This window comes from Zophobas morio, unplaced genomic scaffold (genome assembly GCF_036711695.1).
Source record: "Zophobas morio isolate AGI-343-1 ecotype UQ-CSIRO unplaced genomic scaffold, CSIRO_AGI_Zmor_V1 ptg000026l, whole genome shotgun sequence".
NCBI classification, from domain to species: domain Eukaryota; kingdom Metazoa; phylum Arthropoda; class Insecta; order Coleoptera; family Tenebrionidae; genus Zophobas; species Zophobas morio.
The window spans coordinates 2,113,517-2,129,797 of NW_026972131.1; the positions used below are offsets into that span (position 1 = coordinate 2,113,517).

At 28.7% G+C, this 16,281-nt stretch overlaps 1 protein-coding gene across 4 annotated transcripts in view; it reads right to left on the reverse strand.

The window, feature by feature from the left end:
- Positions 1 to 1,564: 1,564 nt before the first annotated feature.
- Positions 1,565 to 16,281, reverse strand: part of LOC135136154 (epidermal growth factor receptor substrate 15-like 1) — a 33,403-nt gene continuing 18,686 nt past the window's right edge. For 3 of the 4 annotated variants that reach the window (XM_064065297.1, XM_064065296.1, XM_064065295.1), the window contains 5 exons: positions 9,198 to 9,291; positions 9,074 to 9,141; positions 8,892 to 9,011; positions 8,564 to 8,833; positions 1,565 to 2,512 (listed from right to left, as the gene is read on the reverse strand). In XM_064065297.1, coding sequence (XP_063921367.1) covers positions 2,006 to 2,512; positions 8,564 to 8,833; positions 8,892 to 9,011; positions 9,074 to 9,141; positions 9,198 to 9,291 — 1,059 coding nt within the window. In that variant the 3' untranslated portion in view covers positions 1,565 to 2,005. Of the gene's footprint in view, positions 2,542 to 8,563; positions 8,834 to 8,891; positions 9,012 to 9,073; positions 9,142 to 9,197; positions 9,292 to 16,281 lie in introns of all 4 variants that reach the window. The other variant, XM_064065298.1, reaches the window with a different exon arrangement.

Below are 16,281 nucleotides of genomic sequence, written 5' to 3' on the forward strand. Positions count from 1 at the left end.
TTTCACGCAAAAATTATAGTCCAAACCAACCAAATCGCTTCTGAACGCTTAGAGTCGACATTGGCCTGAGCGCGCTCTGGTCTGTAGATCAAACAAGTTCTCAGGCGACGAGTTGTAGTGAAACAAGTTTTTTTATGGCATCGACTATTTAAATTTGGCGCTTGAGGATTCCAGTGTCAATAAGGGTGGTTTTGCAAAATTAGCCTGTATGTCGCATATATATATATATATTAATCTATGATGTGATGCTGCTGTATTGATGACCACACTCAACACTCCCATCATCTCTGTCTGTAGCAAATCCAACTTGATTGTTCTCGTTCTAACACTTTCCTTTATACTGTCAGGAAGAAGATGGACCGGACGATATGTACCTATATATTTTGACATAAAACTGATAATAATTATGCAAGCATAATTTATGCACTTCCATTTCGATGTGGTGATATTACGTAATGCGTTTCCCCTAATCAGAGCAATTGTGTTCTAAAAGTACTAACTATCCCAGAAAACCCATTGCAAAAATTTGACAATGATTCCTACCTGTATTATAAATGACTCTGCGTTGTCTATTAGTGTAAGGCAGAGGTAATAAGAAAATAACAGTTCTGTATACATGACAAACAGTGTCTTTACTTACATAATGATGTAATGGTTTCTTAAAAGTTATGACTAAATGAAGCTAACATTCAACAAATATATTTTAACATCTAAGTACATCATTGGAGTAACAACGTAGTGGTCGATCGATAAAAAATAAAACTAGATCAAACCCGACGCTAAAGAAAATTAGCATGCCATCATCTCTACACACAGAATAATATATCAAGTGCAACATTTTTTACAAGTGCATAATCAGAATACGTCTACAATATGATAGAATGCTGAAAGTAATAACACTGTACAAAGTGAAACATTCCAATATCTTTAGTGAAAAATCACAAACAATTGCTCATATTTGACCTAAACAACACAAAGCACTAGTCTTTGCACTTCGCTTGTAACTAAACGGTATCCTTAGTTTAATTTCTAATGGTATGTAGTCATTAGCAACCATTTTTCCCTACAATCTATATAGGTATCAGGGCAATGCAGAATTGCCGGTCGTGGGCTAACCACTTAACCCACAGGCACCTTTTAGTAAACCCCGTCTAATAATACGTAATTTTCGAATCCAGTCTTCGTAATTAAACAACATAAAAATTCTAGTAATTAGGTAACTACCGAAAACGGTCAACCACGACTGTCATTATTGTTATCGTACTTTTTATTTAATATTAATTCGTCATAATATGCACACTTAAAATTACTACAGTGAAGACTATTGTCAAGTTTACACCAGAGAAGCCAATGAAGGAATAACATGTTCAGAGTATCAACACTTTAGTACACTAATTACAATGTCAGTAACAAGTATGTACATTAAAAGTGGAAGATATTATGTCGAGTGTATTTAAGCGCAACAACGTTTTAAAAAAAAGAACGAACGAACGAACGAACGAAAAATTAACACCGACTTTTCGTCGCGTTTAGTAAAAATAGGGGAAATGAAATCATAAATAAATAAAATGTTAACAATTATATTGTACTTTAAATAATAACATAAGTATTTACATGACTAAATTCATAATAAACGGCAATAACTGAAAAAAAAAAAAATGATATGATCTCCAAAATTATAAATAAAAACAAAATTATTCTTTAGTCGTAGTCTTGATAAATACTGAACGGACGCTTCAATAGTATTTTCAGGATAAACGTTATCAGTGTTATATTTAACTAAGTATTGCCACTTTTAATTCTTGAAAGTATGAAAAATTACCACAAAGAGTATGTAAAGAGGCACAGGCATAATGAGTGTTTAATTATAACGTTGAAAATTCGTACGTTACACAAAAATTTAACATAAACATAAATGATATGTCCATTTACATTTGGTAAGCGAAATAGAAAAAGCTCTTAAACAATGCATACCAACTGCAAGCTCAATAGTTATTGACATGAGCTAAGACTTCTTACACTCAGCTTTACTTAAACTGATAGCTAATTCTAAATCCGCCTGTTCTTGCAACTGTCTTTTTTTCCTATCTTCTTCAAGTTTGAGGCTTTCACGAGCAGCCCACTCAAGTTGAAAATCTTCACTAGTCATTCCCGAACTCCTGATGGGAGCAGACGCTCTGCCACTAATGTTTGTGAACGGATCAGTTCCTAATTTGGATTCTTTACTACTACTACTACCAAACGGATCACTGCTTGGCAAAGGAACCGACTGTCTACCGTCCAATCCGAATGGATCGAATTTGTCGCTGGTTAAATCGTCGAAGCTTTTCATTTTTGTGCAACCGAATACATCGACGTCGCTGGTCAAAGTATCGACGGTCTGCACATCAGGTGGCTCCTCGTCGAATTTTATGTTGAAGGGGTCTTCGTAACGATAATCTCTGAATGGGTCGTCCGTGAAATCCAAACCTTTAGGCTGTGCGGTTACCTTGTCGCTCGGCTTATTGGAAAACTGAAGAGGAGATGTGAAGATTATTAAGGCTGCAAACGCAGTGTTAAAGTGTTAGTAAGAAAACCCTGGTCTGCTTCTGCAAATACAAGTTAGAAATATACTTGCTCCAACATGCATAAACGGGCGGATGGTAAGCCGGCAAATAACTAAATCAAATTAAAGCATTAATAATCATAAAGTAACAAGGAATCAGTGATGTAGGAATGTAGATGCCAATACAAAAAAAAAAAAAAAATCATAACAATCATGTTAACATTTGCTTCTATTTTTTTAATGCGTTATTTTTATCGCTGCCTTCATTTCTTTTTTATTTCTGTTGTCTGTACTTTTTGTGTTGTAAGTTTTTGTTTAAAAGATGTCAATTTTAGCTGTTTTAACTTTATTAAATTAAAAAACTATTGGACCTAAAAAAAGTCGAACGCCAAAGTTGTATCATCTTTCAGTAGCATACAATGACATTATTTTCAACCATACTTCTTATGTGTAGTCCTCTTTTCACAATAAGAAAAATAAAACATGCTTAAAATAGTAAATTTTTGTTGGAAATTATCGATTTTGCAATTAAATTCCGCTCCTTTGGCTCTCGACGATTAAAAAAAAATCATCACAATTGAGATAGGGTGGGTGGGTGGGGCTTATATTTTGCCTTCTTTTTCTCAATATATATAGCCATTTTTGAATTTTTCGACTGCTCAACATTTCGATTTTTCAGCCAACAATTTTTTCTTTTTCTAATTTTTCACTTTTTCAATGTTTGATTTTTCCATTTCTCTATTTTCCAATTTTTCGATTTTTCTATATTTCAGTTTTTCGATCTTAGAATTATTCGACTTCTATTTTTCCTTTAGTCGATTTTTGGATTCTTCGATTTTTGAAACTTTCAGTTTGTTAATTTTTCAATACTTCAATTTTTCGATTGCAATGTTTAGATTTCCATTCCGAATTTCCTATTTTTGGATTTTTCAATGTTACATTTTCCATTTTAAACAAGTTTTAAGTTTCATGTTGCAAAAGGTAAGCCCGCCCACCCGCCCTACCTCAATTGTGATGATTTTTTTTATTTGCCGTTCAGTAAGAGGGCAGAGCTTAACTGCAAAATAGTTTTCTTTACAAGAAATTAAAAACAGGTTTTTCAGTATCGGGTTGTTCAAAGAATACAATGTATACTAAGAAAAAAGAAAAAATATAAATCCCGCCCACCCACCCTGTCTCAATTGTGATGATTTTTTTTATTCGCCGTGAACCAAGAGGGTGGAGCTTAACTGCAAAATAATTATTTCTTTACAAGAAATTAAAAACATGTTTTTGAGTATCGTGTTGTTCAAAAAATACTATGTATATTAAGAAAAAAAAAGGCAAAATATAGACCCCGCCCACCCACCCCATCTCAATTGTGATGGGTTTTTTATTCTTAGAAACTTAAAACACATTTAAAATGGTAAATTTTGGTAAAGAAATCTGGATTTTGCAATTAGGCTCCGCCCCTAGGTCTGCCAACGAATGAAACTTCATTACTGTTTATTAGATCAGGACACCTATGGGTGGAGCTTAATCTTGAACAATACGATACTCAAAAACATGTTTTTAATTTCTCGCAGAGAAAAGGATTTTGCAGTTAACCTCCGCCTTCTTGGCTCATGACGAATAAAAAAAAAATCATCATTTTTAAAATTTCAATTTCCGTTTTTTGATTTTTTACAATTATCCGAGTTTTCAATTTTTCGATTCCGCATTTCTTAATTTTTCGATATTAGAATTATTCAATTTTTCAGTCTGGATTTTTCAATTTTATTATTCTGTGAATTTTGAGCATCTCATTGCCAATTTTTTTTATTTTTCAGTTTCTCTATTTTTCCCGATTTTTGAATTTTTCGAGTGCTCAACATTTCGATTTTTTAGCTAACAATTTTTTCTTTTTATAATTTTTTGCTTTCTCAATGTTTGATTTTTCCATTTCTCTATTTTCAAATTTTTCGATTTTTCTATATTTCAGTTTTTCGATTTTAGAATTATTCGACTTCTAATTTTTCCTTTAGTCGATTTTTGGATTCTTCGATTGCAATGTTACATTTTCCAGTTTTTCCCTCGACGAATAAAAAAAATCACCAGAATTGAGATAGGGCGGGTGGGCGGGGCTTATATATTGCCTCCTTTTTATTAATATACATAGCCATCTTTTCACAACAAGGAACTTAGAACATTGTTAAAGTGGTACATTTTGGAAGGAAATATGGATCTGGGGGGGGGGGAGCCTAAATGCAAAATCGATATTTCCTTCAAATTTTTCATTTTAAACATGTTTTAAGTTTCTTGTTGTGAAAGTAAGTCTACACATATTAAAATAAAAAAGCAAAATGTAAGCCCGCCCACCCGCCCTATCTCAATTGTGATGATTTTTTTTATTCGCCGTTCAGCAAGGGGGCGGAGCTTAACTGCAAAACACTTATTTCTTTACAAGAAATTAAAAACATGTTTTTGAGTATCGGGTTGTTCAAAGAATACTATGTACACTAAGAAAAAAGCCCAAATATAAACCCCGCCCACCCACCCTATCTCAATTTTGATGATTTTTTTTATTTGCCGTGAACCAAGAGGGTGGAGCTTAACTGCAAAATAATTATTACTTTACAAGAAATTAAAAACATGTTTTTGAGTATTGTGGTGTTCAAAGAATACAATCCGATGAAATTCTCACTCACACCCTGTATTTTTATTAATGTATCTTACTCTGTTTTTGTTCGTGTTCTTCTAATGTGTATTTTAAAAAAGTTACTTATAATTAACTTTAAATTTCAAAAATTGAAAAATTCAAATATAGAACTGAAAACTCGAGAAATCTAAAAGCCAAAAAATTGCAAACCCAAAGAATCGAAAAATTGAAAAATCTGGAGCCTGAAAAATCGAAAAATTGAGGAACTGAAAAACTGAAAAATCGAAACCTTGGCAAGTCGAAAATGGGAAAAATCAAAAAATAGATTAATTTAGAAATCGGAAAACTGAAAATTCAGAAACATCAAAACTTGACAATTTAAAAAATTGGAAAATTGAAAAATCGGTACATTCAAAATTCGAAAAGCCGAAAAGTGAAAAAATGAAAAAGCGATAAATCGAAAAATCGGACATCGAAAAATTCAAAAACTGAGACAATCAAAACATCGAAACATCCGAATCTCGATAAATCGAGTTCTCAAAAAACTGAAAAATCGTAAAAATAAAAAATTCGGAAAAAAGAAATATATATGTACAAGAACTGAAAATTCGAAAAATTCAGAAATCGAAATATATATAAAAGAGTCGAAAACTGAAAAAAGTTTAAAAAACGAAAAACTGAAAATCCAAAAAAATTAAAAATCGAAAAATAGAAATATTGAAAAATCCCAAAACTGAAATAAACACCCAAAATTGAGAAATTAAAAAATTAGCCAACCGAAAAATCCAAAAATCGAAGAATTGAAGAACTGAAAAATCGAAACAGCGAATTCGAGAAACGGGGGGAAAAAATATTAATTGAAAAATCGGAAAACTGAAAATTTAGCAACGTCAAAATTTGAAAAATTGGAAAATAGAAATACTGAAGAACTGGAAAATCAAAAAATCCAGAAATCGAAAAAACTAAAATTTAAAACACTGAACAGTTGAAATATCGCAAAATTCAAAAATGGAGAAATCCAAACATCAAAAAAGAAAAATTCGAAAACCTAAAACTTAAAAATCGAAAAACTGAAAACTTGACAAATAGAAACTCCAGAATTAAAAAAAATTGAAAAATTGGATAACTGAAAAATCGAAATATCGAAAAATTGGAAAATCGAAAAACCGAGAAATCCAAAAATCGAAACATCCAGAAATAGAAAAAAATTGAGAAATGAACAATCAAAACATCCAAACATCTGAATTCGATAAATCCAGAAATAAAAAAAATTGAAACATCGAAAAGTTGAAAAAAAAATTGAGAAATCGAAGTATAAAACTGTCGAAAATTTGCAAAATCTAAAGTTTAACGCAAAATTGAAAATCCAAAAAGTAAAAACGAGGTGGAAATCCAAAAACTGCAAAGTGAAAAATTTAAAAATTGAAAAATGGACGAATTGAAAATTCAAAGCCTGAAAATTTGAAAAATTGTAAAATCGAAAAAAAAAACACAGAAAATAAAGGAAATGAAAAACCAAACAATTGTGATACAAATCGAGAAAATAAAAATTAAAAATTCGCCAAATAGAAAAATAAAAATCGGGAACATGAAAAATTGTGGAAACGAAAAATTGAGAAATTGAAAGTTCGAAAAATTAAAGAAACTAAAAATTGAAAAATCGAAAGAAACAACAAGAAATAAAGGAATTGAAAAAATGAAAATTTGTGACATAAAATCGAGAGAATGAAAATTTAAAATAATCGGGAAAATGGAAAATAAAAATCGAGAACTTGAAAAATTGAGGAAACGAAAAATTGAAAATGACAAAAATTAAAAACTGAGAATAGGTGAAAAATCGAAAAATGAGAAACTGTAATATCGAAAAATTGCAATTGGAAAAATTGAAAAATTTAGAAGTCAAGAAACTGTAAAATTGAAAAATCAAAAGTAAAAAAAAACGAAAAAGTATACATATGATGAAAACTTGAAAAATGTCAAAAATGAAAAAAAAAAGAAATATGTATTGTAAAATCAAAATATTGCAAATTAAAGAAATCGAAAAATTGGAAGACTGGAAATCCAAAAACTGCAAATTGAAAAATTTTAAACGTGGAAAATCATACAATTGAAAAATCAAAGCCTGAAAATTTGAAAAATTAAATCAATAAAAAATTGTAAATCGAAAGAAACAACAAAAAAACCAAAGAAAATAAAGAAACCAAAAATTGTGATATAAAATCGACAAACGTCGAGAAAACATAAAATTTGTCATTCGCCAGATGGATCTCTTTACTGCGTTATCAGCAAAATTATCTGACAAAACTGAGTATGTTATACCGGACTTCAAGAGCGAGGAAAGCACCTGTCTAAATAACTTTAGACCAATTTTTATAATTCAACAATTTATATAGAGTATCAAAAATAAAGCACCGATAGCTTTCGAATAATTTTGAATGTGTTGTGCATTTTTTTTTTTAATTACACCAATATTTTCTATTTTGATAAAATGACGAAAGAATCGAAACTTGGAGAGCTATACAAAACGAGTAAAATTTGAAGCCTCTTTTGTCAGGGTAAATATTTTACCCTGCGTAATCTCCGCCTTCCCAATTTCACGGTCAACTTCGACTTTATTTTATTTTTTTATTTTTTTTTTATTTTATTTTCTTTGTATGATACGATTACTAAAAAACATATTTCACATGGTAATTTGTAGTAGAAAAATAAGAATTTTACAATTAAATTCCGCTCCTTTGGCTCTCGGCGATTAAAAAAAATCATCACAATTGAGGTAGGGTGGGTGGGCGGGGTTTTATATTTGGACTTTTTTCTTAGTATACATAGTATTCTTTGAACAACCCGGTATTCAAAAACATGTTTTTAATTTCTCGTAGAGAAATAAGGATTTTGCAGTTAAGCTCCGCCTTCTTGGCTCACGACGAAAAAAAAAAATCATCACAAATAAGTTAGGGTGGGTGGGCGGGGCTACATTTTGCCTTGTTTTCTTAACACGTGTAGACTTATTTCGACAACAAGGACATAATTTTCAAGTGAACTTGAGCAGATTTTTTTATAGGCTTACAAAGAAACAACATTATAAATTTCGTTAAAAGTTCTCTTATGGGTTCATACAAGAAGTAGTTTTGAATTTTTGTGATCATTGGTTATAAATTTGACTGTCTTTGAAATGTGTACAGAACTACGAAATCTGTTACATACTGGCATCTGCACCCACTACATCTACGCAAAAATAACAAAACAAGAAAGTAAAAGAACCATACCAAGTGTTTCAAGGAATAATTTGGATCTTGTGTAGATGGATTTTGAGGAAAAGGGATAAAACAGTTCTTCGCGCAACTATAGTGCAAACACTTAAAAATTTCATCATTTAGAAAAAAACCAGCCTAAATCATAATTACCTTAGAGTCGAAATCTGAAAAATCAGCAAAACCACCACCGCTCGATGAAAATGAGTCATTCCCTGAACTGAATAGGTCCGTTTGTGATGGTCTCTTGACAGCTGGAGGTTGCGCTGGTCGAGGTGGAGCTGGCCTCGGTGGAGGCTGTTTACTTTTTTTAGGAGGCAAAGCTGGACTAGGACTTGTGGGTCGAGGAGGAGCGGGAGCTCCGTCTCGTGTAGGCGCATGTAAAACCGCGAAGGGATCACATCCAAAGGCATCCTTGTCCTCCTGCGAATCCAAAATCGTAAAAAACGTCTTAAAATGCATGCAAAAATAATCTGGTTACCTCGACTGCAGAATCAACACTTTTACGAGAATCGCCGAAAGCGTCAAACGGATCTGATTTTGGTGTCGTACTTGCAGTAAACGCGTTTCCTCCAAAAGGGTCGGATAAAAAACCATCATCCTAAAATATATGAATCCATGTTTTAAATTAACACGCAATTTAGTATTTCATAAAAAACTTACGGTAGATTTTGAAAAGGCAGAATTAAACGGATCACTAGGTTCAAAGGCATTGGAATTCTTGAAAGTATCTATAAAATATTTAGAGTAAGTATAGATAGTATAGGTGCATGAGTAAGAAACAAACCGTTATTAAAAAGATCGTCCCCAAAACCGGAGGAATCCAAAGGACCATTTGGTTTACTGCTGAATGGATCATGTTTTGAGTCTCCAAAACTATTCTAAAAAGGAAAATACGATTAAATTGTATATAAATGTATTGTGTTATTTGTGCAGTTTTTTGCATTTAACAACACTTAACAAATATTTAGCAATAATAATTTATTTTTATTATTTTGGAATATTATGACACCCAGGGTTGGACTATCATTATTAAAAGTATTGTCGGCTCAGCAGCGAGGGATATTAAGTTCCTCCGCCTCCTTTCTGCGGGTTGCCATAATTCCCTAAACACTAGGGAATAAAATGGACAAGGACTAAAGTTACCTTGCATGTTTACAGAAATTGATTACACAGTACCTCATATTTTTCGATTTTCCAGTTTTTTTTTTTGATTTGTTGATGTTTTGATTGCTCGATTTTTGAAATTTTCAAATTTTCGATTTTTCACTTTTTTGTTTTTTCAATTTAACGGTTTATCGGTTTTTTTAGGTAAACATTTTTCAATTGTGAATGTTTCCATTTTTCGATTTTTAGTCACTTCCATTCCTTCTCAACTTTTCAATCTTTTGATGTTTCGATTTTGTAATTTTTTAATTTTTCGATTTCGATTTCTCGATTTCCTAGTTTTTCGATAATTCATCTTTTCGATTTTCCGATTTTCCAATTTTTCAGTTTTGAGATTTATGTATTTTAACTTCTCGATGTTTCAATTTCTGGATTAATGGATTTTTAAATTTTTAAATTTTTCGTCTTTCCAAATGCTCGATTTCTCAAATTTCCAATGTTTAAGTTTTGGAATTTTTCAATATGTATTTATTTGGATTTTTAATTTTTTTGATTTTTGGACTTTCTGCTGTTTTTTTGATTTTTTACTTATTCGATTTTTCAATTTTACGGCATTTTAAACCTTACATTTTTCGATTTTTCAATCTTTTGTTTTTCAATTCGTTGATGTTTTGATTTCTCGATTTAGTAAATTTTCAATTTTTCGAATTTTTAGATTCTTCACCTTTTTATTATTTCGATTTCTCAGTCTTTCGTAATTAATTTTTCCGTTTTTCGATGTTTCGATTCTTCACTGTTTCGGTTTATCTTATAACTTCCTTTTCTCAATTTTTCGACTTCTCGATCTTTTGATGTTTCGATTTCGTGATATTTTAATTTTTAGATTTCGATTTCTCGATTTCTCAGTTTTTCAATAATTCGTCTTTTCGATTTTCAAATTTGGGATTTATGTATTTAAATCTTTCGATTTCTCAATTTCTGGATTAATGGATTTTTAAAATTTTTGACATTTCGATTTTTCGTCTTTCAGAATTCTCGATTTCTCAAATTTTCAATATTCAAGTTTTGGGATTTTCAATATGTATTTCGATTTTAAAATTTTTAGATTTTTAGACTTTTTAAATATTACATTTTTTGTTTTTTCGATTCGTTGATGTTTTAATTTCTCGATTTAGGAAATGTTTAATTTATTGAATTTTTAAATTTTAGATTTTTCACTTTTTTGTTGTTTCGATTTCTCAGTCTTTCGACTTTTTGCCTTCTCATTTTTAGATTTTTCAATTTTTCGGAATTAATTTTTCAGTTTTTCGATATTTCGATTTTTCAATTTAACGGTTTTCTTTCGATTTTTGGCCTTCTTGTCTGGCTTTTCAATTTTTCGGAATTAATTTTTCAGTTTATCGGTTTTTTAAAGTTAATATTTTTCAATTTTGAATTTTCTCATTTTTCGATTTCTCAGTTTTGGGATTTATTTATTTAAATTTTCCAATTTTTGGCATTTCTAAAAGTTTGGATTTTTCGATTTCTCAATTTCTCGATTAACGATTGTTTAATTTTTTGACTTTCCGATTTTTCGTCTTTCCGATTTCTCAATTTTTCGATTTTCCAAATTTCAGTGTTAAAGTTTTGGAATTTTTCAATATGTATTTCGACTTTTAAATTTTTAGATTTTTCGACTTTTTAAATCTTACATTTTTTGATTTTTAAATTTTTTGATTTTTCGATTCGTTGATGTTTTGATTTTTCGAGTTTGCAAATTTTTAATTTTTCCAATTTTTAAATTTTAGATTTTTCACTTTTTTGTTGCGTCAATTTTCTGTCTTTCGATTTTTTGCCTTCTCATTTTTAGATTTTTCGATTTTTCAATGTTTCGGAATTCATTTTTCAGTTTTTGGATACTTCGATCTTTCAAATTTTCGATTTATCGAGTTTTTTAAGTTACAATTTTTCTATTGTGAACTTTCCCATCTTTCGATCTTTAGAATTTTTGGACTTCCCTCAATTTTTAGATGAATGAATTTTTTAATTTTCCGATTTCTCTGTTTAAGTTTTGGGTTTTTTCAATTTTAGGATTTTTCAAGATTTCGATTTTTAAATTTCTGGATTTTTCGACTTTGTTTTTTTTGATTTTTTACTTACTCGATTTTTCAAAATTTTGCGATTCTTTAAATTTTATATTTTTCGATTTATCAGTTTTTTGATTATTTCTCGATTTTTTGTAAATTTTCAAATTTTCGAATTTTTAAATTTTAGATTTTTCACTTTTTTGTTGTTTCCATTTTTCAATTTTTGGCATTTCTAAATTTTTTGATTTCTCAATTTTTCGATTTCTCGATTTCTCACATTTTCAATGTTTAAGTTTTGAGATTTTTCAATATGTCGGTTTTAGACTTTTAAATTTGTCGATTTTTCGAGTTTTCACGGGTTTGATTTTTTACTTATTAGATTTTTTAAAATATCGCGACTGTTTAAATCTTATATTTTTCGATTTCCTGATGTTTTGATTGCTCGATTTCAATTTTTCGGAATTAATTTTTGAGTTTTTCGATATTTCGATTTTTCAATTTAACGATTTTCCTTCGATTTTTCGCCTTCTCGTTTTTAGACTTTCCGGTTTTTCATTTTTTCGGAATTAATTTTTCAGTTTTTCGATGTTTCGATTCGTCACTTTTTCGGTTTATCGGTTTTTTTAGGTTAAAATTTTTCAATTTTGAATTTTCCCATTTTTCCACTTTTAGCCACTTCCATTTCTCAATTTTTAGATTGTTCGACTTCTCCATCTTTTGATGTTTCGATTTCGCGATTTTTCAAATTTTCGAATTCTCAGTTTTTCGATAATTCATCTTTTGGATTTTCCAATTTTTCAACGTTTTAGTTTTGGGATTTATGCAATTCAATTTTCCAATTTTTGGCGTTTCTAAATTTTTGGATCTTTTGATTTCTCAATTTCTCGATTAACGGATTTTTTAATTTTTTCACTTTTCGATTGTTCGTCTTTCCGATTTCTCAATTTTTCGATTTCTCAAATTTTCAATGTTGAAGTTTTGGAATTTCTCAATGTTTTTCGACTTTTACATTTTTAGATTTTTCGACTTTTACTGATTCCATTTTTCAAATTTTTTTAAATGTTTAGATTTTCGACTGTTTTTTTGATTTATTACTTACTCGATTTTTGAAAATTTTGCGACTCTTTAAATCTTATATTTTTCGATTTTTCAGTTTTTTGATTTTTCGATTTGTTGATGTTTTGAGTGCTCGATTTTTTAATTTTCAAAGTTTCGAATTTTTAAATTCTAGATTTTTCACTTTTTTGTTGTTTCCATTTCTCAATTTTTAGTTTTTCGACTTCTCGATCTTTTGATGTATCGATTTCTGTTTTTCAATAATTCATCTTTTCGATTTTTCGATTTTCCAATTTTTTAACGTTTCAGTTTTGGGATTTATTTAAATTTTTGGATTTTTCAATTTCTCAATTTCTTGATTAATGTATTTTTATATTTGTTTGACTTTTCGATTTTTCCTCTTTCTCGATTTCTCAATATTTCGATTTTTATATTTTTATAGATTTCGTTTTCCTATTTTTTTTTGATTTTTTAGTTCTTCGATTTTTCGAAATTTAGCGATTTTTTAAATCTTACATTTTTCGGTTTTTCAATTTTTTGATTTCTCGATTTTGTAAATTTTCAATTTTTCGAATTTTTAAATTTTAGATTTTTCACTTTTTTGTAGTTTCGATTTTTTGCCTTGCTCATTTTTCGATTTTTCGATTTTCCAATTTTTCGGAATTAATTTTTCAGTTTTTCCATGTTTCGATTTTTCAATTCTTCGACGTCTCTTCTTTGATTTCTCGATTTCTCAGTTTTTCGATTATTCGTTTTTTAGATTATTTCAGTTTCCACTTTTTCGACGTTTCAGTTTTAGGATTTATGTATTTAAACTTTTGGATTTTTCAATTTTTGGCGTTTCTAAATTTTTTATTTTCTCTCAATTTCTCGATTAATCGATATTTTAATTTACCGATTTTTCGATTTCTCTATTTAAGTTTTGAGATTTTTCAAGTTTGGGGTTTTTCAAAATTTCGATTTTTAAAATTTTAGATTTTCTGTTTTTTTGATTTTTTACTTATTCGATTTTTCGAAATTTTGCGATTTTTTACATTTTTCAATTTTTCAATTTTTTGATTTTTCGATTCGTTGATGTTTTGATTTCTCGATTTTGTAAATTTTCAATTTTTCGAATTGTTAAATTTTAGATTTTTCATTTTTTGTTGTTTCGATTTTTCAGTCTATCGATGTTTTGCCTTCTCATTTTTAAATTTTTAAATTTTTCGGAATTAATTTTTCAGTTTTTCGATGTTTCGACTTCTCGTTTCTTTCAATTTTTCGATTTCTTTTTCGATTATTCGAGTTACAATGTTTCGACGTTTCAATTTGGGATTTATGTACTTAAATTTTTGGATTTTTCATTTTTTCAATTTTTGGCGTTTCTGAAATTTTGGATTTTCCTAATTTTTTTTATTAATTAATTAATTTTTTAATTTTCCGATTTTTTGATTTCTCTGTTTAAATTTTGGGATTTTTCAAGATTTCGATTTTTAAATTTTTAGATTTTTCGACTTTATTTTTTTTTACACGATTTTTCAAAATTTTGCGACTCTAAATCTTATATTTTTCGATTTTTCAGTTTTTTAATTTTTCGATTTCTTGATGTTTTGATGCTCGATTTTTGAAATTTAAAAATTTTCAATTTTTTTTTGTTTCCATTTCTCAATTTTTTGATTTTTTGTCTTCTCCTTTTTAGATTTTCGGATTTTTCAATTTTTCGAAATTTATTTTTCAGTTTTTCGATATTTCAATTTGGCCATTTTCGATTTTTAGCCACTACCATTTCTCAATTTTTCGACTTCTCGATCTTTTGATGTTTCGATTTCGCGATTTTTCTATTTTCCGATTTAGATTTCTCAGTTTTTCCATAATTCATCTTTTCGATTTTTCGCTTTTCCAATTTTCAACGTTTCAGTTTTGGGATGTTTGTGTTTCAATTTTTCAATTTTTGGCGTTTTTAAATTTTTGGATTTTTCGACTTCCCAATTTCTTGATTAATGGATTTTTATTTTTTTGACTTTTTGATTTTTCGAAATTTTGCGATTTTTTAAATCTTACATTTTTTGAATTAGCAAAATTTCAATTTTTAGAATTTTTAAATTTTAGATTTTTCACTTTTTGTTGTGTCGAATTTTGCTTGCGATTTTTTGCCTTCTCATTTTTAGATTTTTCAATTTTCCGGAATTAATTTTTCAGCTTTTCGATGTTTCGATTTCGCGTTTTTTCAATTTTTCAATTTCAATTTCTCGTTTTCTCAGCTTTTCGATTATTAGAGTTTCCAATTTTTCTACATTTCAGTTTTGGGATTTATATATTTAAATTTTTGGATATCTCTCAATTCCTCGATTAATCGATTTTTTAATTTTCCCATTTTTCGGTTGAAGTTTTGGGTTTTTTCAATTTTGGGATTTTGCAAGATTTCGATTTTTAAATTTTTACATTTTTCGACTTTGTTTTTTTTCATTTTTTTTTACACGATTTTTCAAAATTTTGCGACTTTTTAAATCTTATATTTTTCGATTTTTCAGTATTTTGATGTTTCATTTCTTGATGTTTTGATGCTCGATTTTTGAAATTTTCAAATTTTCGATTTTTTTTTGTTGTTTCCATTTCTCAATTTTTTGATTTTTTGTCTTCTCCTTTTTAGATTTTCGGATTTTTCAATTTTTCGAAATTTATTTTTCAGTTTTTTTGCCATTTTCGATTTTTAGCTACTACCATTTCTCAATTTTTTCGACTTCTCGATCTTTTGATGTTTCGATTTCGCGATTTTTCTATTTTCCGATTTAGATTTCTCAGTTTTTCCATAATTCATCTTTTCGATTTTTCGCTTTTCCAATTTTCAACGTTTCAGTTTTGGGATGTTTGTGTTTCAATTTTTCAATTTTTGGCGTTTTTAAATTTTTGGATTTTTCGACTTCCCAATTTCTTGATTAATGGATTTTTATTTTTTTGACTTTTTGATTTTTCGAAATTTTGCGATTTTTTAAATCTTACATTTTTTGAATTAGCAAAATTTGAATTTTTAGAATTTTTAAATTTTAGATTTTTCACTTTTTGTTGTGTCGAATTTTGCTTGCGATTTTTTGCCTTCTCATTTTTAGATTTTTCAATTTTCCGGAATTAATTTTTCAGCTTTTCGATGTTTCGATTTCGCGTTTTTTCAATTTTTCAATTTCGATTTCTCGATTTCTCAGTTTTTCGATTATGCGTCTTTTCGATTATTAGAGTTTCCAATTTTTCTACATTTCAGTTTTGGGATTTATATATTTAAATTTTTGGATATCTCTCAATTCCTCGATTAATCGATTTTTTAATTTTCCGATTTTTCGGTTGAAGTTTTGGGTTTGTTCAATTTTGGGATTTTGCAAGATTTCGATTTTTAAATTTTTAGATTTTTCGACTTTGTTTTTTTGATTTTTTTTTTACACGATTTTTCAAAATTTTGCGACTTTTTAAATCTTATATTTTTCGATTTTTCAGTTTTTTGATGTTTCATTTCTTGATGTTTTGATGCTCGATTTTTGAAATTTTCAAATTTTCGATTTTTTTTTGTTGTTTCCATTTCTCAATTTTTTGATTTTTTGTCTTCTCCTTTTTAGATTTTCGGATTTTTCAATTTTTCAAAATAAGTTTTTCGATATTTCAATTTTGCCATTT